The sequence below is a fragment of the Felis catus genome, chromosome D4, assembly GCF_018350175.1.
Source record: "Felis catus isolate Fca126 chromosome D4, F.catus_Fca126_mat1.0, whole genome shotgun sequence".
Classification (NCBI taxonomy): domain Eukaryota; kingdom Metazoa; phylum Chordata; class Mammalia; order Carnivora; family Felidae; genus Felis; species Felis catus.
In genome coordinates, this window is record NC_058380.1 from 6,075,519 (window position 1) to 6,097,132 (window position 21,614).

General features: G+C 44.3%; 2 protein-coding genes across 9 annotated transcripts in view; one reads left to right on the forward strand and one right to left on the reverse strand.

Moving 5' to 3' along the window:
* Positions 1 to 5,873, forward strand: part of ERMP1 (endoplasmic reticulum metallopeptidase 1) — a 45,582-nt gene extending 39,709 nt beyond the window's left edge. For all 3 annotated transcript variants that reach the window (XM_023243275.2, XM_023243274.2, XM_023243273.2), the window contains 2 exons: positions 2,817 to 2,980; positions 3,096 to 5,873. In XM_023243275.2, the coding sequence (XP_023099043.1) occupies positions 2,817 to 2,980; positions 3,096 to 3,260 (329 nt within the window). In that variant the 3' untranslated portion in view covers positions 3,261 to 5,873. The remainder of the gene's footprint in view (positions 1 to 2,816; positions 2,981 to 3,095) is intronic.
* Positions 5,874 to 8,178: 2,305 nt separating this feature from the next.
* The window catches only part of RIC1 (RIC1 homolog, RAB6A GEF complex partner 1), a 147,353-nt gene continuing 133,917 nt past the window's right edge, over positions 8,179 to 21,614 (reverse strand). For 5 of the 6 annotated variants that reach the window (XM_045043061.1, XM_023243272.2, XM_023243271.2 and 2 more), the window contains 8 exons: positions 20,723 to 21,451; positions 18,323 to 18,481; positions 18,098 to 18,234; positions 16,196 to 16,482; positions 14,821 to 15,009; positions 12,558 to 12,735; positions 12,224 to 12,412; positions 8,179 to 10,792 (listed from right to left, as the gene is read on the reverse strand). In XM_045043061.1, the coding sequence (XP_044898996.1) occupies positions 10,504 to 10,792; positions 12,224 to 12,412; positions 12,558 to 12,735; positions 14,821 to 15,009; positions 16,196 to 16,482; positions 18,098 to 18,234; positions 18,323 to 18,481; positions 20,723 to 21,451 (2,157 nt within the window). In that variant the 3' untranslated portion in view covers positions 8,179 to 10,503. The remainder of the gene's footprint in view (positions 10,793 to 12,223; positions 12,413 to 12,557; positions 12,736 to 14,820; positions 15,010 to 16,195; positions 16,483 to 18,097; positions 18,235 to 18,322; positions 18,482 to 20,722; positions 21,452 to 21,614) is intronic. The other variant, XR_002737784.2, reaches the window with a different exon arrangement.

A 21,614-nucleotide genomic window follows, 5' to 3' on the forward strand; every position in this document is an offset into this window, starting at 1 on the left:
TAAGTTTATAAAGTAAGGAGAACCGACATAATGTTTTCACCCTGTCCATGAACTAGCAATGTCTTTTCACATGCTCGTATCTACTTCTGTCTTTCGTGAGTGTTCAAAGATTTTCCTCATCTAGTTTTTGTGGCTGTCGTAATTGGAATTTTCTCTACCTTTATGTTCTCTAACTGGTTATATTTGTTGGCGTAAAGGCAGCTGATTTCTGTAGGTCAAATTTGTATCTTTGCTACCTCACTGAATCTTTCACTTTTTGCGTTAATCATCACTCCTCTAGAGTTCTCCAGGTTTACTAGGAATTGCCAACCTTTAGATGGCCAGATACTATTTTAGGCTTTGCCATATGTCCCCAATGTAGACTTTTTTGTTAACTACTGTTTAAATACGTAAAAAACATTCTTAGCCTGTTAGCCTTACAAAAATAGACCAAGTATATAGCTTATTGACTGCAGCGTATCGACTGCAAATAGTCTTTCTTTCTTTACCAGTTCCTAGGCCCGTAACTGACATGTCTAAGTGGCTGATGGTGTGGAGCAGCTGTGGATGCAGTGAGCAGGCGTCCTTGTTTGACTTAGAGCACAGGTCTCATGTGTGTCCCAACATGTGAGAGACTAGCCTTAGGCCTGGGGTGTACATTTTGTATCCTGTTAAGCAAGCATTTATCAACTGTCATTTCTTGAATGTTTTTATAAGGAATTGGGTTTTAATTTTGGAAAAGGCTTTTTTTTTTTTTTAAGCATCTGTCTAGGGTTTTTTCTTCCTTGGGTCTTTTAACGTGGTTTATTCCACTAGGTTATGGCTTATTTTCTTAATGTGATGTTGGATTTTGTTTGCTACAATTTAGATACTTTCTGTTAATACTCCTGATACTGGTCCATGTCTGTTTATTTTTTTGGTTCTCTTTAATCAGATTTAGTTATATGTTACCCATAAATGTATAAACGTGATAAAAATGGTAAGTCTTCCTTAATTTCCAGTGCCTCGGAACAGTTTAGGAAGCATTTGAACTGGCTAAAAAGCTGGCTTAAATTCCTCTCTGAAACCATCTGGGCATGGTGTTTTTTCGTGGGGGGTAGTTTCCTAACTTTTTCTTGGGAAATTCATCTAAGATTTATCTCTCTCTTGTACGGTACGAGAGAGTACAGTAATCTGTTTTCCTTAAAAAGTATCCACATTTCATTTGGGTTTCCAAATTTAATGGTATAGAGGTCTGCTTGTAGTCAACGTGTGATTATAAACATTTCTTCTGTTTATTTTTCTTACTCTTTTTGTATACTTGTGTTTTCTCAGCTCCATTCCCCTTCCCGTCTCTTTCTTAACCAAGTTAGCTAGTAGAGTTGTTAATAAAAAAAATCTAATTTTTAGAATTAAGTTAGGTCTGTTTATTTCTGGTCTCTACTTTCTTGATTTCTTCTTATCTGTAATATTTGTTTTCTGTTCTCTTTGTTGTACTATTTTATAAAAAAATGTTTATTGCTATGGATTTTCCTCTTATCACTGCTTTTCATTGTTTACAAAAAACTTGTGATTTTTGTTCAGATTTCCTTTTTCTCCTAGAAGTCTTTTAATTTTCAGGTAGAAAGCTGTTTTAAGTTTTACTGAATTATGGTCAGTGTTATTTGTAATATGTGTTATGAAATGGATGCTTTCCTTCGTAAGTTAATATTTTGAGTATTTTGTGTCCCCTTTAGAGGATACGTTCTGTGTTACCAGCTTGTAAAGTTTGATGTGTATATATATCCATATAATCTACTTCACTGATCTTTTTTTGTTCAACTGATGTCTTGTATTGACAGTGGAGTGTTAGTTTCTTATTTGTAGTCTTCCTACATACGTAGGTATCTTTCTGCATCTCCTGTATTTTGCTTCAAGTAGTTGCTGTTACTTAATGCACAGGATTCACAATTTTGTGTCATTGTGAGTTAAAACTTTTAGTATTAAAAAGTGCCTTTTTACATTTAGTGCTTTTGTCTTGAATCCTGGTTTTTTCCCCTGATATCAAAGAGGTCTTTTTTAAAAATTGCTAGCCAGAAACCCCTTTGTTTATTCCTTTATTTATTTTTACCCTTTCTGAAACTCGTGTTTTTTGAATACAGTGTATGATTAATCCGAGTTATTTTTTTCCCCCTTTTCATATTTATTTCTATGACTGATGCATTTGGTCTCAACTTTGTTCCAATATTTTGTGCTTTGCTATATTCCATTTTGTGTGATCGGTCATCTTTGCTCTTTAAAATATTTTCTGGCATTTTAGGAAAGTGTATAGTTTTGTTTTGACCACATATGATGTAGGAAAGTGTGTATTTTCCTTTGACCCCATAACTGTGGAACCTTTTACTGTCTGTGTCAGTGTCTCGCGGGCTCCGAGTCTGCTAACCCAGCTTCCCCGGCTCCCTCTTGGTGTCGGTCACGTCCCCCACTGGACACTGGTCTTCCACCCTCACTGGGATGTTGCCTTCGAAATGTGTGTGGACAGGTTAAAACCCTCACTGTCCGTTCTTCTGCTGTAGTTTTTGAAGTTCCCTCTTGGTTAAATGAAGCTTATTCTCTGGATTTCTGAATGCCTCGCGAGTGCTAGGTTCTTATATGTTTAGATGACAGGTTTTGTCATTGTAAATTTCTGCTGTGCCTCGTGACCTACCTCATTACTTACCCCGGTTGACACACGCAGAACATCCGAGCCAGGAGACCTCCCTTAGGTCTGGAGCGAGAATCTTTCAAGTGACGTAAGGTGTGCCTTCATAGTCTGGCTTGGTGGTGAATTAACTGCTTCTCCCGATGCCTTTTTAAAGACTGTTCCTCTTACCTTTCAGGACCAAGCCACATGTCGTTCTACATTCGCACCCACGAAGGGTCAACGCTTTCTCAGTGGTCTCTTGGCAACGGCACCCCCGTCACCAGTAAAGGCGGGGACTACTTCGTATTTTACTCCCACGGGCTCCAGGCCTCTGCGTGGCGGTTCTGGATAGAAGTGCAGGTGGGGATTTGCCAGTTCTGCCGCGGTCACCGTCAGGCTCCCGGGTGGTACGTGGTAAAAACCGGGCTGATTCTGCCTTCAGAGAACTAAAGCACTGCCACCTGTTCTCTGCTAGGTCTTGGAAGAACGGCCTGAAGGAATGGTCACCGTGGCCATTGCTGCCCACCACCTGTCTGGTGAAGAGAAGAGGTCCTCCCAGCTGGATGCCCTGAAAGACAGGTTTCCAGACTGGACGTTTCCCTCAGCCTGGGTGTGCACGTACAGTCTCTTTGTGTTTTAATCTTCTGGACGGGCTCAAAGCACATGCCTGGCGGGATACCCCTCGTGACGTGCTTTCTCCCTGCGTCACATGGGTATCTGTAATGTAAGTCCATGATTTTTCATGAGCACGTGTTCAGATTGTAAGTCCGTGGTTTTTCAGAGCTTGGGGGCAGATGCTCTTCAGGGCCACACACCTAGCGCTGTGGCTAGTGACGCATGGCCTTTTTGACACTTGAAGACGCCAGTTTTCTGGCACTTAAGCACATGTGGGTACTACCACTACACGTGGAAGTCCTTTTCTGTGACCTTAAGGATTAAAGCCAACCAACCACTTCAGTAGTTCTCCCCTTAGAATCATGAAAGGTGTAGAGGGCACCGTGAGCCCGCTCACTGTTCACTAGACAAATGACGTTTCCAGTCGAAGCTGTGGAGGGTAGCTCGGATGCCGTTCCCCAGAGTGGTAACTCCCCTGCGATGGAACCAGGGGTACAGAAGGCGGTTCCGGCAGGGGCTGGGGACGGGCAGTGGGCTCCGGGGGCCCCGGTCCGTGCCCAGAGCTCTGCTTCCTCCCCACCTGCTGCGCAGCCCAGCCCCGAGGTGGGGAGCTGTGCCGTGCTGGGGACTCGAGACCATCGTTCTGATGCTTGTCTGAGGCTGCTCTCGAGGCCCAGGATACCCTGTTCCCCCCTCTCCACCTTGTCAGTCCGAGAGCAGCTGCAGTTCCTGCTGGGTTTTCGGAGGCTCTTCTGGTTCAGGACGTCGTGTGCGCAGTCACGCATCTTCAGTTCTGTCCCCAGAGCATGCAGTTGCCGTGGCAGGAAGAGAGTAAGGAGAGGCTGGGCATTTTATGAATCTTCTCTTCTCCAAGGTTCATGCTTCAGGGCATAATTGTATTGACGCACGGAGTCCTTATTCGGTCCGGATAGTTGCTCAAAGGCTGTCCAGCGGAGCCGGCCTTGCTGGGCCTCGGGGCGGTGGCCCACGCCGGAGCGAGGCCACCGAACCTCTGGCCGCTGGGATTCGGGCCCTGCGTCACGGCAGGCCCAAGACCCGGAGGTACTTTTCGTTTAGAAGGCGGCTGCCGAGGCGGGTGCCGGCGGGTCCCCCCGGCTCCGTGGCTGTGGCACTGCAGGGATTTGGTCAGACGAGGGGTAGCTTCTGCTAGCTCTCCTTTTTCCCTGGAGATTAGCAAGCAGAGGCCGAAAAGACATCTTAAAGAAGAGCCCCGGTAAAACGAACAAAGCGTCCCTCCGCTCCTCCCGCACAGAGAACCCCACGTGTGCGTCGCAGGCCCGGTGACGCTGCTCCTACCCCTGCCGAGTCTGGTCTGTGACTCCCCGCACCCTGACTGGGCACCCCCTCACGGCACTGCTGGCTGGCACGTGTGTGGCTCCCGGGCCTCGTCGAAGCCGCGCGTTAGTCTCAGTGCTGCGAGAACCTGGCTCCTGCCAGATTTCAAAATAGGGGCGGATTTTCTGTCCCTGTGGTTAATCTTAGATTACATGGAAAAAAACAAAATGCCGTATTGAGGAAGGACATTGTTACTTAACAATTCTTTTCTCTTTGGGAAGGAGGTTGGTTACTCCCTTTTGCCAATAATCATGATTCTCTTTTTGCCTTTAGGTTATTTTCCTTCGTAAACAGGATCTCTTGTTTTGGTTTCCAAGTCACTTGTCTCAGGGCACATTTAGTATTTGGGCAGATGGTTTTAGTGCCAGAAATGGTTAGGTACAGATGATACTCGTGGCTCTGTTCAGTAAGCACACTGTCTGGTTTGTCAGCGAGCGGCCTCTGAGATTAAAGAGCTTGTTTTCTTTGAGTATCTGACCATTCAAAACTCATTTCTGAAAGGGTCTTTCCAGATTCTAACCAACGCATTCTTTCCTGTACAATTTAAATGTAAGTAGCCCAGTACTGTACATTCAGTGAAAATGTGAAGAGTTGTGATTTTGAAGAAATGCTTAAAATTTACCTTGTGCCTGACCGATGAGCGACTGTTGCATGAAGTATTTGTTCCCACAGTTTAGCTGATATAAATGAGCATGAGAGGATTTCTAAGATGTTACCACTGAAGGGGCCATAGCCAGCTGATAACTCAGGAAGCTGCAGGGAGAATGTCTGTCTTCTCTTTTCACTGGTCGCTGACTTGAGATTAATTGTTGCCTTACATTACTGAAATAAACTTTTTAACAAACTAGTATCTTTAACAGAAAAAACAGATCTTTATTGTTTTTCTGTGTCCCCATCGTTGAAGGGTTATTTCAAGTCTACAGGGCCTTTGAAAAGACCTAGATGGCTCACGTGGACAGGACAGTTATCCCTAAGGGGTCATGTGGGCAGAGAGTTCAACATGGAAATGTTTAGCTTAGCATATTTTGTCAGTGAAATACCGAGAAAATCGCTGAAGGATGTGGGGACGGGCAGAAGAGATGGTCTTTCAGCCAGTGGCCCGCTACTCACTCTCCTCTCCACCCAAGGAAAGGGCCCGGCCACTCCCCGCAACAGAGCTCCCTGCGCAAGTTATGTGGCTTTCTCGGTGAACTCCCTTGGAAACAATGGGAGTAGGCTTCCTCATCGTACACCTTGCCTCCTTTTAGGGCCAATAAAGCCAAAATGCATTTAGGCCTCTGTATGTCTGACTCTCTTTATTTAGAAAATGCCTTCGTTAACGTTGAAGTACATTAGTATAGATTTTTTTTGATACTACTACTTCCTTACTGATTTGTAAAAATAAAATTTCTTCCAGTTTGGCCCTATACCATGACCAAGTGGGATTTATCCAAGGAATGAAAAGTTGGCTTAACACCTGGAAAATCAAAGTACCACACCATGTGGTGGTAGTTCTTATTCTATTGATATCGCCTCAGTAGATACAAAGCTTAACACCTTTTCATGATAAAAACACTCAGCAAACAACTGATTGACTGTCTTTATCAGGGTGAGGAAGTTCACTTCTACAAAACACCGCTAACATCATCATGTGTGATGAAAGACAACCAGCATGTCCTCTACTGCCACTGAGTGTACTGAGGCTCTGGCCAGGGCGGTTTGGCAAGAGACATCTAGATTAGAAAGGACAAATTAAATCTGTTTCTAGGTACGGATGACATGATCTAAATAAATGAATTCAGCAGTGTTGTAGGAATGTATCAATACACAGCTGTCAACTGACTTCTGTAACAAGAAAATTCTCTTGACAGTAGCAGTAAGAGTCAAGTACCTAGTAATAAGCATAACAAAAGTACAAGATTGTTACACCGGATACTAAAACATTGCTGAAGGAAATCCCACGTTTGTGGATTGAAAGTTCTCCCAAATTGATCCACAAATTGAACACAATCCCAGCTCGTGTGTGTGCGTGTGCGCACACGCACAGAAATGGACAAGCTGATCCTAAAATTCATATGGAAACGCAATGACCCATAATAGTTCAAACAGTCTTGAAAAACAAACTTTTAAGAGTCCCATATTCAAAACTTCCTACAAAGTAGGGACGGTAATCAAGACAGTGTGAACACATATCAATATAATAATACAATTGACTGTCCAGAAATAAGTCCCATGTGTTTATAGTCAAATGATTTTTGGGAATTCAGTGGGAAAAACATTTAAATGGTGCTGGGACAACTGAATATCCTCCTATAAAAGAACCAAGTTAGATCCCTCACTTTATACCATACACAAAAAATTAACTCAAAATGGGTCAAAGATCTAAATGTAGGAGGTAAAACTGTAAATAAAATTTTAAAAACCAAAACAACAACAAAACTCTTAGACGAAAACATAGGCACAGATCTCCATTACCCTGTGTCAGGCAGTGGTTTCCCAAAGCACAAGCAACCAAAGAAAAAGTTGAGACTTCACCAAAATGAACAACTTTCATGCTTCAAAGGACAGTGTCACGAAAGTGACAAGGGAAGCCTTTAGAATGCGAAAATACTTGCAAGTCATATCTGATCAAGGTCTAGTATCCGGAATGCATGAGGAACTCTTGCAAAGCAACAAAAAGATAAATGACCCAACTGTGAAATTGGCTAATAGCTACATGACGAGCCACCAGCCACCACGAACATGCACGTCTACGTCGTAATGACCCCGCTTCCCACACAACTCGGATGGCTCAACCAAAGATACAACAACAAGTGATGATGGGAGAAACTGGAACCCACCTCCCCTGCCAGTGCAATGTAAAAAAATGGCACGGGCACTCTGGAATGTGGTTAAGATTTCCTCAGAGCATTAAAACCGGTTATGTGACCAAGCGTTTTCACTCCCAGGGAAAACTGAAAACATACATCCACTTGGAAACCTCTATGTGAGCGTTCACAGTAGCCTCATTCGTGATAGTCACAAAGTGGTAACCACCCAGATACCTCAACTGACGAATGGACAGATACACTAGATGCATGAAGTGTAACACTATTCAGCCTTAAAAAGGGATGAAGTCACGGATATGTGAAGATGGACCTTGAAACCATACTGCAAAGTGAAAGAAGCCACACAGAAAAAGCCACATATTCTATGACTGCATATATACCAAATGTCTTCAGAAGAGGGAAATCGATAGAAACAAAGATTTAGGAAAACAGGGAAGTCAGAATCCCCTTTAATCCCACCTACTAGAGGCAGGTGGCCCGTCTCCTCTACGTTTACACAATTTTGTTTGATGGAAGTCCTTTTCATTACATTTTGGACGTTTTCCATGTCCTCAACATGGATTTCTCTTCCAAACTTCTGCGGTCAGACATACAGGATGCTGCCAACTCTTGATGCTCCTATCCTAAATGATTCTGCATATAAATTTTTAACCTGTCTTGATTTGTAGTTATTTCATAAGGAAAATTCTATGGGGCAGAATTACGTAATGAAAAGAATATTTCCGTGGCTTTTAACAAATACACATTTTGCTGTCAGCCTGAGTGATGAATACACACAAGTGCGTGTAATGGTTTTATTGCCCTTTACCAAGTAAAAAAAAGTACACATTACAGAAGTAGCAACTTTAATTACAAGCAAACGACTCTACCCCCACCCAAATGACTTCTTGTTTTGGTATCAGCAAATAATTCAAACTTCAAATAGTTCTACTGAATACTGAAATTCATCGGTTAAAATTATGGCTTAAATATTGACATGTGAACCAAACAAGGCAAAATAAAAATATGAATTAAAAAAAAAAGTGAAGTCTATTACAAATTACCAAGAGAAGATTTCTGTAAACCTCCCAATTGTTCCGCCTTAGGGCCGTCCATTTCCTATTACATGGAAAAGCAAGTCTAGGAGACCAGATTCATTGGTGGTGTTCCCCACAGGAGTACAGTTCACTTACTGGTGCCCTGCTTGTAAGAGTGCAGGACGGACCCAGCAGCACATTCAGAGATTTGAGAGGATCACAGCTGTTTACAACGGTGAATCATTTTTATTGACCGCATATTCACACCAAACACAAAAATAATGCTAGTTCTCCTCCTAATGGACTAGGACAGGAGAAGAAATTTCAGGTTGGTTTCTTGCTGGGCTGCATGTACTCACATGGGAAACATTATTGTCCTATCCTAAGATTCAGGAAAGGTGGTTTAAAACAAAGGCTTAAATAAAGTAGCACCAGAAAGAGCAGGTACCATAATCACATATCCCACCCGTTCAGGAGTTTGGGGACGTGACGTTACTGCACTTGTAATGTAAAAAGTAAATGATAGTAAATTACCAAACTCAATAATTTAAAACACTTTGATGAACTTTGAACTAAGCAATTTCAAAATGCTTTTGAGTTTCCCTTCGAAGGAAACCTGGCCAGGACAACTGTATCCAGCCATTTACTTTAAAAAGCCAGGATAGAGGACCAAGTTTTATTTTTAAACTGTAATTGCACTATGAGAAAGGAGGCTGTTTTACATAGTGGTATGAATTTGGTCCACATCAAATACATCGTTATTACAAAAATAAACAAGTTTGTTTTTGTAAAAAATAACATTGCATTCCTTTGTTCAAATTGCACAGTACAAACAAGCTATCTAAATTAATACTGACAGAAGGTAACCGGAAGTACATACCGTGGATATGCGTTTAGTCTGAAGCAATTAGGATAGGAGTATGCAGGTAGGTTTTCATAATGTATGAAAACTAACATTTAAGTCCTATCTAGAAATACATAAAATATTTTAAAAGTTACAATGAAGAATGCATTGTTCACATAGTAATTTTTAGTAGCCGTGATAATACAGGATTCAGCAGTCTATTTACATGAAAGTCCCATTTTTATTCAATTTACAAAAGCAATAAATAAGAAACTACATTAATTTGCACAAAACCTGTTTGATTTCATGATCAGTGTGACCGTTTCCGTAACTGTATGACCAAGCCGATAAACCTGTTCTCTTCTCTGAAGACTGCTCAGATTTGGAAAGAAAAGCAAGTCTTGTCTCTCTTCCAAGAGTGAGAATAGCCATGCAGAATCCAGCATAAAACCTTACAGATTATAATATAAGCCCTAAAAATATGAACAGTGCCTCTGAGTATATTTACACAAGAGTATTCACAAAAAGATACAGTTCTCGGATACAAAATAGTTTAGTGGTATCTAACAGCATAATTGATAAGAACCCCCCCCCACCCCCCCCCCGGACCTCTGCCCACACGGACTGGCAGGAATCAAGCTTGCTAAGAGAGCAGGCACACAGCTTCCATCAATTCAGGACTGGGACTGAATGGGCTACAAAAGGCCAAGGAGCACGACCCTGTCACAACAGCCACACGGTGTGCCATGGCAGGTGTCCATTCAGGAGGCCCGATGACGGAGCCCAGTGCTCTCCATCCGAAGGGGCACACAGGTAGCTCAAGTACCTGATGAGCTACAGCAAGCACCTTAGCATTTAATTTTAAAAAGCAGTCTGGACACACGCTGAACCAGAAAACACGTAAGAAGCTGTTAAGTAGTGAAAAAGTAGGCTCGTCTAGGGCAAAACAATCCCAAGGTTTAGGAGCTACCATTCTTTACGAATAAAATCAAAATATTCTCATGTACAACTGTACAGTGCTCTTTATTACTTTCCACTGCAGCTTAAAAAATTTTATGAAAAATGATTTTATATCACATTTTTATGGAGTCAGATTTCTTAGAAGAGAAAGAGTTAAAGTTCAGTAATACCTTACCAGAGTCTCTGAGTTCTCTCCCTGGTTAAATCGTCCAGCTAGGCCAGTTTCCTCAGTTGCACATGCCGCTGCAAGTTAACACTGCCCGTGGTGATGGCACGCTGCTGCCGTTAGGACACAGAACAGTCGTAAGTCCCGTCTTGAAAGGATTCCTCCTCCTCTGCTCGGGCTGCGTCCTCCTCGTTCCTGCCGACCAGACCGCTGCCTCCGACCTCGCCCTGGGGGAGGCTTCCATGGCCCGAGGGGCCCCGGCTTTCCTCTGCCCGGGGCCCAGTGTGTTCAGGAGTCTTACCCGCAGTTATTGGCTGGAAGGCTTCAGGCTGGACCTGCTCCTCTGTCAGCTCACTGAACTTCTGTACTTGTGGCTTAATGATGTTTAAGAATGGCTTATATCCAGGACTAGGTAGAGAGAAAAGAAAATTAGCTCTCTACTGCCACATTGCAAATGCTCCATGGAATGTTCTGGATAAACTCCTAAATGCTGAAACTGAGGTCAATGCTAGATGTTGCGTGGAGGGGGAGGAGGCACAGGGTAGGAAATGATGCCGCCCCCCCTTGGTGTCCTGGCCAGCACGGGGGGGGGGGGGGGGCAGCCTTTAGTGTGTGTGTCTTACAGCTCTGAGCTCGAGGACCAAGGACTAACATTCTCCAGTAGTAGCATAATTCAAAAATCCTTTTCCACAGGGCGCCTGGGTGGCTCAGTGGGTTAAGCATCTGACTCTTGGTTTAGGCTCAGGTCATGATCTCACGGTTGGGGAGTTCAAGCTCCACATGGGGCTTGTCCTTCACGCTGTCCTGGCAGCGTGAAGCCTGCTTGGGATTCATTCTCTCTCTCTGTCTCCCCAACTTGGGCTCACTCCCTCTCAAAATAAAAAACAAACTTAAAAAAAAAAATCCTATCCCACAGTGTAAGGACCAACAGAGTTTCAGACTTGAAAAAGAACCTTCACAGGGTACATCTAATCTTAGTGAACTTGGCGACTAAGAAACAAACTAGCTCCAAGTAAGGGAAACCCCAAATCCACACCTAGCTGGTTATAAAGGACTAGAAGCCAAAGCTCTTAGCTTCTAACCACTAACTCTTAACTTGGGCTTGCTGGTCACTGCTATGGACTGTTAAATGCACACACTCCTCTTTTCAGCAGATGCTTAGAGGTTATTACCTGCAGTTCTACAGAACCACAGATCTCATGTTCCAGCCTAACTCTGAGACCACCTGTGCCATGCCGCTCTGCACTCACACACATGGCTGGGTAGAGAATGGTGACTACAGAAAACCGCTTGAGAAGTGACGTGTGGGGGCACCTGGGTGGCTCAGTCCGTTAAGGGTCTGACTTCGGCTCAGGTCATGATCTCACAGCTCATGGGTTCCAGCCCTGCATCAGGGTGTCAGCACAGAGCCTAGAGCCTGCTTTGAAGTCTCCGTCTCTCCCTCTCTCTGGCCCTCCCCCGCTGGCACTCTCTCTCCCTCTCAAAATTAACTAGGGGCACCTAGGTGGCTCAGTCGGTTAAGCATCCGACTTCAGCTCAGGTCATGATCTCATGGTTCGTGGGTTCGAGCCCCGTGTCGGGATCTGTGCTGACCGCTCAGAGCCTGGAGCTTGCTTCGGATTCTGTGTCTCCCTCTCTCTCTGTCCCTCCCTTGGCACGTTCTCTCAACATAAATACACATAAAAAAAAAGTGAACAGAAATGAATATGTGAAAGCACTTTTATTTCTACCAACCTAAAAATCTCCAAATAAATTTAGCAGAACTAAACCTTAACTCGGAAGGGGCAGGGCCCACCCCAGGACAGCAGAGGTAACAAGCCTAAGGAGCCCCACACTTACCAATCCGTAGAGGCCCATCGGTCTACCGCATGTAGCCCTGTCTTTATGTTCTGTAACATCTCTCCATCCACCTCCGAAGACTGGATGAGCAGCAGGATCTGGCTGATTACTGAGGATTCTCGGAGAATCAGGCCTATGACGATGCACCAGTCTAGACACCCTGCCTCCATGAACATGTGCAGCAAGTACCTATGCATGAGAAGAAACACAAAGATCGACACTAAGAAGCCGCAGACGGAGACAGGAATTGTCATCAGGAACGGAGCCCCTGTACGCTATATGCCCAAACACGCTGAGTAGGCGTTCTGGGCTTCTGAAAAACTGAGAAACTCACCGAAGCTGGACCTGGGATTTATGAGGCCCCTTACTGGCCAACTCCATGGAGATGTGCTCCAGCTCCGACTGAGTTAAACTGAGCGTGGAGAAGTTTTCATCCACCATTGTCCAGTCTCCGTCCACCATGGAGCTACTTTCCGTCAAATCTGTGGCTGAACCAATACTGCATTCATCACCTGATGAGAAAGGACCGAAAGTTACGAACTAGCTTCATGAAGAAAATGTTCAATTTGAAATATTAGCAGTTCCTCACATGTGGATTTCTGCTCGGAATTCTCAAAACCAAACATTAAATCCACTGCTAAAACTCCCATGTTATGTTAACAGTAGTAGATATTTGAAAAAAAAAAATTCATTAGAGAGAGACCCAGGCACAGAGAAACACAATCGCCACCTGTGAAGTAGTCTTGCCTGCCTCTAAAACCAATCGAGCCAGAATCTGATCGGTCTTTAGATACAATTATTAATTTACAATCAGTTTTTAAAGAGTTGAAAACTTAATCACAATGTCTGACCCTCTCACCTGGATCTTGGTCCTAACCGTAAAAATATTTATGGCATTAGGAAACAACCGGAATTTAAATACTTACTGGACATTTGATGGTTTTAAGGAATTACTGTTAAATTGTAAGAGGAATGATAATGGCATTATGGGTTTGTTTTTTTAAAGATTCCTTTTAAAGGTACATACTGAAATATTCAAAGATAAAAAATGGCACGTCTTGGATTTGGTTCAATAATACAGGAAAGGGAAAGTGGATCAAACAAATCTGGTCATGAATTAATAACAGAAGCTGGGTAACAGACACATGGCAGTGGGGAGGCAAAGGTTCCATTATACTATTATCTCTAATTTTTAAATTTGAAATGATCTCTTTAAAAACTTTTCTTAAAAAAGCAGTGACACTACCTCATGTCCCCATTTTAAAAAAAGGCCCAGAAAATAAAATCGTTGGCAAGGATGTCAAGAAATTGGAATGCTTTAAAAAAGCAAGCAAGCAAGCAAGCATTGGTAGACAAAAAAATTGGAATGCTTTGTCAATGCTGGCGGGTCGACAGTTGCTCAAAAGCTCAAGAGTAGTAACCCTGTGACCTGGCACCCCACTCTGGCCCAGAAGAACTGAGAGCCGTATCTTGAAGAGCCAGTGCACGCTCACGTCCGCTGCGGCCTTGTTTACAGGGACCATGAAGTCAGAGCAGCCCCGTGCCCAGCACAGGGTAGATGGACGGATAAACAGGGTGTGGTGGTCTACACAAGCTGCCACAGGGGTGAACCCAGAATGTCAGACAAAGTGCACTAAGCCTGAGTCACAGAAAGAAACCGTACGATTCCACTCACAAGAGGCATCTAAAGTAGTCAGATTCCTAGAGACACCACAGTGGTCGCTGCCAGCACCGGGGAGGGGTCACTGGGGATGCATGTTAGCCGGGAAGAGTGAGCGAGCTCTGGAGGTTGGCTGCACAACCATGTGAATGTACCCAACGCTACTGAAGTTTACACGTGAAAACGGTGGAGACGGAACATACTGTGTGTATCTTCCACAATTTAAACAAAAGGAACGGCAGCCACAAGCTTCTCCACAAAAGCAGGTTCATGAAACAGTGAGGACAGACTGAAAATCAAACACCGGGCAAATGCTTGGCCATTAAGAAAACCGCCAACACTCAGACCACCTCCTACTCACACACCCCTGTAACTCTAAACCCAACAACGTGAGTCATTTTAAAACTTCTTCAACTTTCGACCCCCCCAGTATGGATGCCCACACTCAGTTTCTGGTGAAGGGCCAGAGTATTAGGCTCTGAAGACTAGGAGGAAAAATTAAGGCTATTACATTGACACTCACAAGAAAACAAGAAAACTTCCACAAATTTTATCAGTAAAATAAAAATTAGAAGATAACTGACTACAATTCTGTATGACCCATGGCTACTTATGACAAGAATGGTATTCCTTACATGAGCGTAACAGTCTGCTTACTTCAAGTTCAAGCTTAGTGTTTGTTTCATCAAAATCAAGTGCCAAGTTTCATGTTATCAGCGCTGACCTGGAATGACAGTTTACCTGCGTTATCCACCTAAAATACAGCAAAGGATAGTTAAGGCCAGTGGGCCTTGTTCTAGTAACTATCCCCTCTCTAGCAGATTCTCATGACTGACCCTCAAGGACCTATAATGAAGGAGTAAGGCTCTATTTTGGGCCCTAAAGCACAAAAACCTTCCCAGGAAAGTGAAGAGCTGAGACTTAAAATGACATGTACCTTTAGTAGATAAAGGTGACAGGAAGGCGTCTTGCATTTGTGGTCCATGGGATGAGGCCGTGTCTATCTCATGGTGGGCGGGGCCGATGCTGCCGAGCCAGCTCTGACTTCGCTGTACAGTAGAGACCCCAGCGTCCATCTCGAGGTTTAGAAAAGGGTCCGCTGACTGAGACTTCAGCAGCTGCTCTCCTGCCGCAAGGCAGGCCCCAAAACGAGAAAGTGGCAATTCGAGATGCACGCAGTAACATTTCCAATTGAGTTATTTCAGCTTCTCTTCCCCCCTACTCCCAAACACTGAAAGGTCAAAGCTAATTACTGTCCTACACTCATCACCCCCACGAACCTGGGACGGGGACCAAAGGGACGGATTGACTAGGTAATGCCGTCTGACAGTCTCCCTCACTGCGGCTCTTACCAGCACTAAACAGGATTTATTCTGTTCATCTTTTAAGTGATTTTCCTTGGTTCTTAAAATGAGATGAAGTTTCCAAATGCCTTAATAAAAGGTTTTTGTTTGGATTTTCATGAGTAATAATGATTTAGAACAGTTTTCTTTAAAAGACCTGAACTCCTGCTTCAGATTCTGGGTCTCTCTCTCTCTCTCTCTGCCCCTCCCCTGCTTGCACTCACTCACTCTCTCAAAAATAAATAAAACAGTAAAAAAATAAAATTAAAATTAAAAAAAGGGGGGGCACCTGGGTGGCTCAGTCAGTTAAGCGTCTGACTTCGGCTCAGGTCATGATCTTGCAGTTCGGGATTTCGAGCCCCACCTCAGGCTCTGTGCTCACAGCTCAGAGCCTAGAGCCTGCTTCAGATTCTGTGTCTCCTTGTCTCTCTCTGCCCCTCCCCAACTCGCGCGTGTGCACACGCACTTTTTTTCTTCTCTCCCTCCCTCAAAAATAAACATACATTATCTTTTAATTTTTCTTTCACCAAAACAGTTCCACTTTGTCTTCCCCTAGATTAGACAACAGCCCAAGTCCTCAAAGATGCATTTTTACCACTTCTCTGGAACGTCCTACCAGATAAATCACAATTTGGCTTTTCAGGTCCGTGACTAGCCCATTCCATAACTTCCCACGATAAGGTAAGTGTGGCAGCAGTTATATTCAGCCAGTTTTCAACTTGTTGATAATCTGTTAACAGTGGCTGGATTTACAAATTAAACTTCAAGGTCACAAGACTTAGAAGACCTAGTTCTACTTTATTTACATCCCTGGTCAAATGGTGGATGTTCCAATGATGTGCAAAAAGTTGGTTTTATCTGTTCCTGAGTTTAGGAATGAAAAGACTTCCGAGAATAGCGACTAAACAAAATGTCCAAATACTTGCAGTGAAATACAGCTCTTGTCCAAGTGACACGAGCTTGCGTTACCTGTTCGGTATTTTCCATTCTTGAAAGGAGAGCTGACAGAAGAGGCTGGGGTGATGGGAAGTGGCCACAGGAAGTCTTTGTGGAGTCTCTTCAGGGCCAGCACAAAGTTGTCCACCCGCGCGGCTCGGGTGCGCTCCTTGCACAGCCAACTGATGAGTTCAAAGCCCAGCTGGGCTGCAAAGCAGCCGAGGTCCTTCAGCCGAACTTCTTCTAAGAGACGCCGGGCGTGTCTCCAGAGCATCATATCAATGTACATGTTCTCAGCACAGTCACTGTCTTTGCTCCATCTGTAAGTGGGAAGACGAGAAACCTGCAGAAAAACCATCCCTGGAGGGCTCCGTGTAGTTCTATGCGGTAGGAACGATCATGCGGAGAGGGAGGGAAGGGATCCAGATCTAAGTGACTGACTGAGGATAAAGGACCATGGCTTTCCTGCACATGATACAAGCTGCCGAACGTACGTGGAACACAGCAGGCTTTTAAAACATACCTGTAGAATGAAGTATGGAATAGGAAAAAGAGGAGACAGACACAGCCAAACCAGGAGGAGGGTGGTGACTGGTTGAAGGAAAGAAAGAGAGCAAATAATGCTGTAGTCGAAGAGACCAATGAAAAGAGGCAAGGAGATCAGACCAAAGAAACTGAGGAGATGCAAGGCGCCATGAAGTCTCTCCAGGGGAATGGGAGATAAGCAGACACATAAACATACAACCGATGTTTAAAACTTTGCAGCTTGGCTGTATGCAGTTCTACTCACATGGGCTGATGTGGGATGATCGGTTTGGTAACTGGGTAATGTGGTATCTTCATGAGAGGCAGCACTGGAAGACTCTAGATTCAGATCTGGGCTCTACCTCTCAGTTAGTTGTGTGAACATAAGTTTACAGTCTGGGCCTCTGTTTCTTCACCTCTACAACGTGTGTTAGCAACAGTGTCCACCCTTACAGGTTGTAAGGATGAAAAGACATAGGCACGTAAATGCTTAGAACCAGGCACATACTGAGCACTTAATATGTATTAGCCAGTAATTATGCTCAGGGTATGGCTGAGAAGCCGCTGTTCACCTGGCAACTGTTTAGAGTATCCTGTGGTTGCATTTTACTTGGACATAGCCCATGACTCTGTGTGTATATGTTGAGAGTAAGGGTGGCATAAATGGCCGTGATAGGAAAAAATAGTAAAATATCATGATAAAAAAAGTTCAGCCAGTTCTCACTACGTGTCAGGCACTGTAGTAACCATAAAAACAATATAAAAGAAAAGACTAGGGAAGAGAAAAGAGCCGAGAATGTGGAACAACAGAGGAAGGAACACAGGCACCTCCTCACAAACCGGAGGAAATTCTATTTTATAACGTTCAGTGTGAGTTCACAGTTACCTCTCAGGAGACAGTAACCCATCTCTGTGTGATGTAGGTTTCTGTCTTCAGGATACACTTCCCCTTGGCTCTCCCACTGTTTAATGACTTCTCCAATCAAAAGAGTCACAGGAGAGTCAAGTAAATTGGGACTAAATTTTTTTTTTTCAGCATGAGGTACAGTTGGAAAGAAAGGTAAAAGTATTGACTGTAAGAAGGCTTTCTGACTATGTGCAGATTTAATTACCTTCCTTTTTATTCTGGTCCTCTATTATCAGGGTAATCGAAAGTTGCCTGCATTCAGAATGGGGACACAGGACCTCCTCTAGGACAAGGAACAGAAACTGTACAGAAAGTAATGAAGTGAAATACGGCGGAAGGAAGAAGGGAGGCCTTCTGTGTGGTCTTCAAGCCTTTCACAAATGGAAGAAGGAACTGCATTTGGATCAAACAGTTGTTTTCATAAGATCCAATTTACAAACGCCCTAAAATGCAATGTTGCCACAGAATGCCCTAACAGCAGTGACAGCTCATTATTCTTTTACCTTTTCCCAGAAGGGCCGGATGGCATACTCAGTGTTTTCTGTAAGCTGAATTTACTAGCAGGAACATTCTCAGCTGACTGGGACAAACTGATGCTTCGATTCCTGAAGAACTCAAATCCACCACTTGAACTGGGTTCCTGTGATCATACACGATGTGCAGTGCAGTTAGAGAAAGGTGCCATGGAGGTGTGTGGTCTAGAGAAGCTGTGCAATTCTGCAACCGACCTGAGCTGTAGGTGTGGATGGAGGGGTCTCAGATTCTCCAGAGCCAATGGCTTTAAGGAATCGAATCATGTGTCGACATAGGTCCCACTTGCCTTGTTCCAGGGCTGTGTTGAACAGAAGGGTAGCATGTTGCCTACTGACTGCCGGAACTTCCATATTCTACAAAAACAACCAAAGACAAGCATTCCTTTTGTACGGCAAATTATTTGGGAAGTATGAGCAACTCTTCATCTCCACCGTTTCTGAACCAGAGAAGGAATGCAGCCACAATGCTGTAGGGGAATGTTTAACAGTAACAAGAAAGGGACCAATATAGAGGACGATGCAGGGAAAAGCGAGGCAAGCACTCGGCTGGCGTACTATAAACATGATGTTCTAAACTCCCGCTATATTCCAGACACCTCACATAAACCTGACCCACATCCTCTCTTCCCTGGTTCCTACTGACTCCGCAAAGTACTTACACCATTCCTATCTTACGGATGAGGAAACAGGGTTTAGGAACTTAACGACCAGCCGAAAAGCAACAATACAAATCGAGGTTTGCCTGACTCCAAAAAGCTCAGGTCCACCTCTCGTGGCAGGTTGTGGAGGATGTGACAAAAGTGCTCGTGGCTCCGGGCAACAGTCTGTAGTTCTGCTGCACAGTGGGCCTCAGTAATTCTTTCACAGGTGTAACCTCACCGCCTACCTTGGCCTTCAGGGAAAGGCTAATCTGACTGTAATTATTATCTGACAACCCACAAAAATGCTGGAACTGGGAGAGAAAAAGTTTCCAATTCCATTGTTCGGGAGGTCACTGGAAGTCTAAGGGGTGACCTAAAACAAAAAACAGCTGCATCTATTTTGTTTCTCTTTTTAACATTCTGTGGCTTTTTTTAGGCTAGCCAAGGAATCACAGAATTTAAGGGCCATCCAGCTTCCGCTGGACTGTTTCCTCTGGTTCCGATCAGTGCTCGTGAAGTAAATAAGCACACAAGAAATGTGCTCCAGGCAGAGTTTAAAACAAGTTTATGATTAGCTTCTCAGATCAATGAAAGTGCAGCCTGTCAAATGCATATGACACTGATAAGAACAACAACTACGAAGCCCTTTTGTCAAACACACAGTGGAACCGATTTTCAGGAGTCTCAAAGAAGTCCTTCATTTGAGAAGAACCGTGTGCTGCGAGGGTAATTACTGTGGCCGGCCCGAGTCTTCTCAGCTTGCTCTGGGGAGCCCAGCACAGGTGCTCCGCCAGGACCCACATCGCAGCCACAGTCCCGCTTGGCAATTCCGAATGTGAGGAAACACGATGAGCCTGCAGGAGGCTCAAAGAGCTCCAATTAGCCGATACTAGTCCAAACCTGCTAATATTATTATTATTTTTTTAATTTTTTTTTAACGTTTATTTATTGAGACAGAGAGAGACAGAGCATGAACGAGGGAAGGTCAGAGAGAGGGAGACACAGAATCTGAAACAGGCTCCAGGCTCTGAGCTGTCAGCACAGAGCCCGACGCGGGGCTCGAACTCACGGATCGTGAGATCATGACCTGAGCCGAAGTCGGCCGCCCAACCGACTGAGCCACCCAGGCGCCCCAAACCTGCTAATATTAAAGATAACTCTTTATTATTACGTTTCCTATGTAACAGATGTTGTTGTATGTATACTATATATATGTAGTATATACTACTACGTTGTCTATATAATAATACACAATATTATTCAAAATAATACCATAAACTCAATCGGTTTCAGGCCTACTTATGGACAAACAGGATTTTTAAAAAATCTTGCAGGGGCACCTGGGTGGCTCAGTTGGTTAAGCATCCGGCTCTTGGTTTCGGCTCAGGTCGTGATCTCACAATTTGTGGGTTCAAGCTCTGAGTGGGGCTCTGTGCTGGCAGCACAGATCCAGCTCGGGATTCTCTCTCTCCCTCACTTCTGCCTGCACTCTCTCAAAATAAAGAAACTTAAAAAAAAATCCTTGAAGCATTACTTCATGACATTCAAAAAAGTTTTCTGGGGCGCCTGGGTGGCTCAGTTGGTTAAGTGTCTGACTTTGGCTCAGGTCATGACCTCACAGTCTGTGAGTTCAAGCTCTGCATCAGGCTCTGTGCCAACAGCTCGGAGCCTGGAGCCTGCTTCAGATTCCACGTCTCCCTCTCTCTCTGCCCCTCCTCTGCTCGCACCGCTGTCTCTCAAAAATAAAATAAAAACATTAAAAAAAAATTCGAAAAAGTTTTCTGACATCATTTGAGAAGATTAAGTTCTTCAAAAAGAAGATATAAAATGAACAGAGAACCAGACTGTGTCAGTCCCTTTAACACAAACAGTGTCGACACAGGATATTTCTTTTTTCTCTCTCCTGAGTTTAAGCTCATTAAGTCTGGTACCTTTATGAGAAGAGAAGTGTTACCTGTAAGATAATAAGGTAAGAGGCAGCTGTGTCCAAGTCCTGAGCCATCAAGCATTCCTCAAACAAGTCCTTGGGGTTTCCAACGGCTGCAAAAAGGTAATTCCACAGGGCATATTCAGTCTTCCTGGCACAATGAACAACCGTCTGCAGGAAGAGGGGGAACTCGGTGATGAATTTTGCCACAGTGGGAAGCAGAGGGTCGGGAATGGGTTCCCGTGAGGTAGCTTCTTCCTCCAGCACTTCGTGGAGCATGAGCTCCAGCACGTGAGGGAAGTAAGGTAATGCAGCGCAGGACTGGGCCAAGAGCAAGGCCTGCTCCCCAAGGTTCCTGACCAGCAGCTGACGCAGAATGTGGTGGAGGTAGATCTGGGAGGTCCTCTCCACGACACAGTAAGGGAAGAGCACCTCCAGCTGTTCCCGAGCACTGTTCCGCGTGTACAAAGAATCATAGAGCAAAGTGTCATTGACAGCACCAAGGACTAACGCGTCTTCAAACAGAACAGCCAGGGGGTAAATATTGATGTGGAAAGGCAGCATGATCCGCTGGGACAAGAAGGAATGGGGCTTGCGGTGATCCCTGGGGAAGAGAGGGAGCCAAACTTTCATCCCTGCACCTCCACAGCTCAGCCACAGGGCCTCCAGAAGGTGACGCTTTTGTTTATTTGCTCGGCACGTGGTCCAGACATTTTCAACGGACTGGGCCAGTACAACGGGAGGACAGAATGGCAGCTGCAAAAGCAAAGACCAGAATCAATCGTCTTCCTACTAAATCTGCACATTCTGAAGTTCCTAGGTGCCAGTTTCTGAAGTCTTTCAAAAGGACGGCACAACTTCTTTTGGGAAAATTAGGGGACTCTATTTAGAATTAGAGTTAATGAGGGTACCTTCCTTC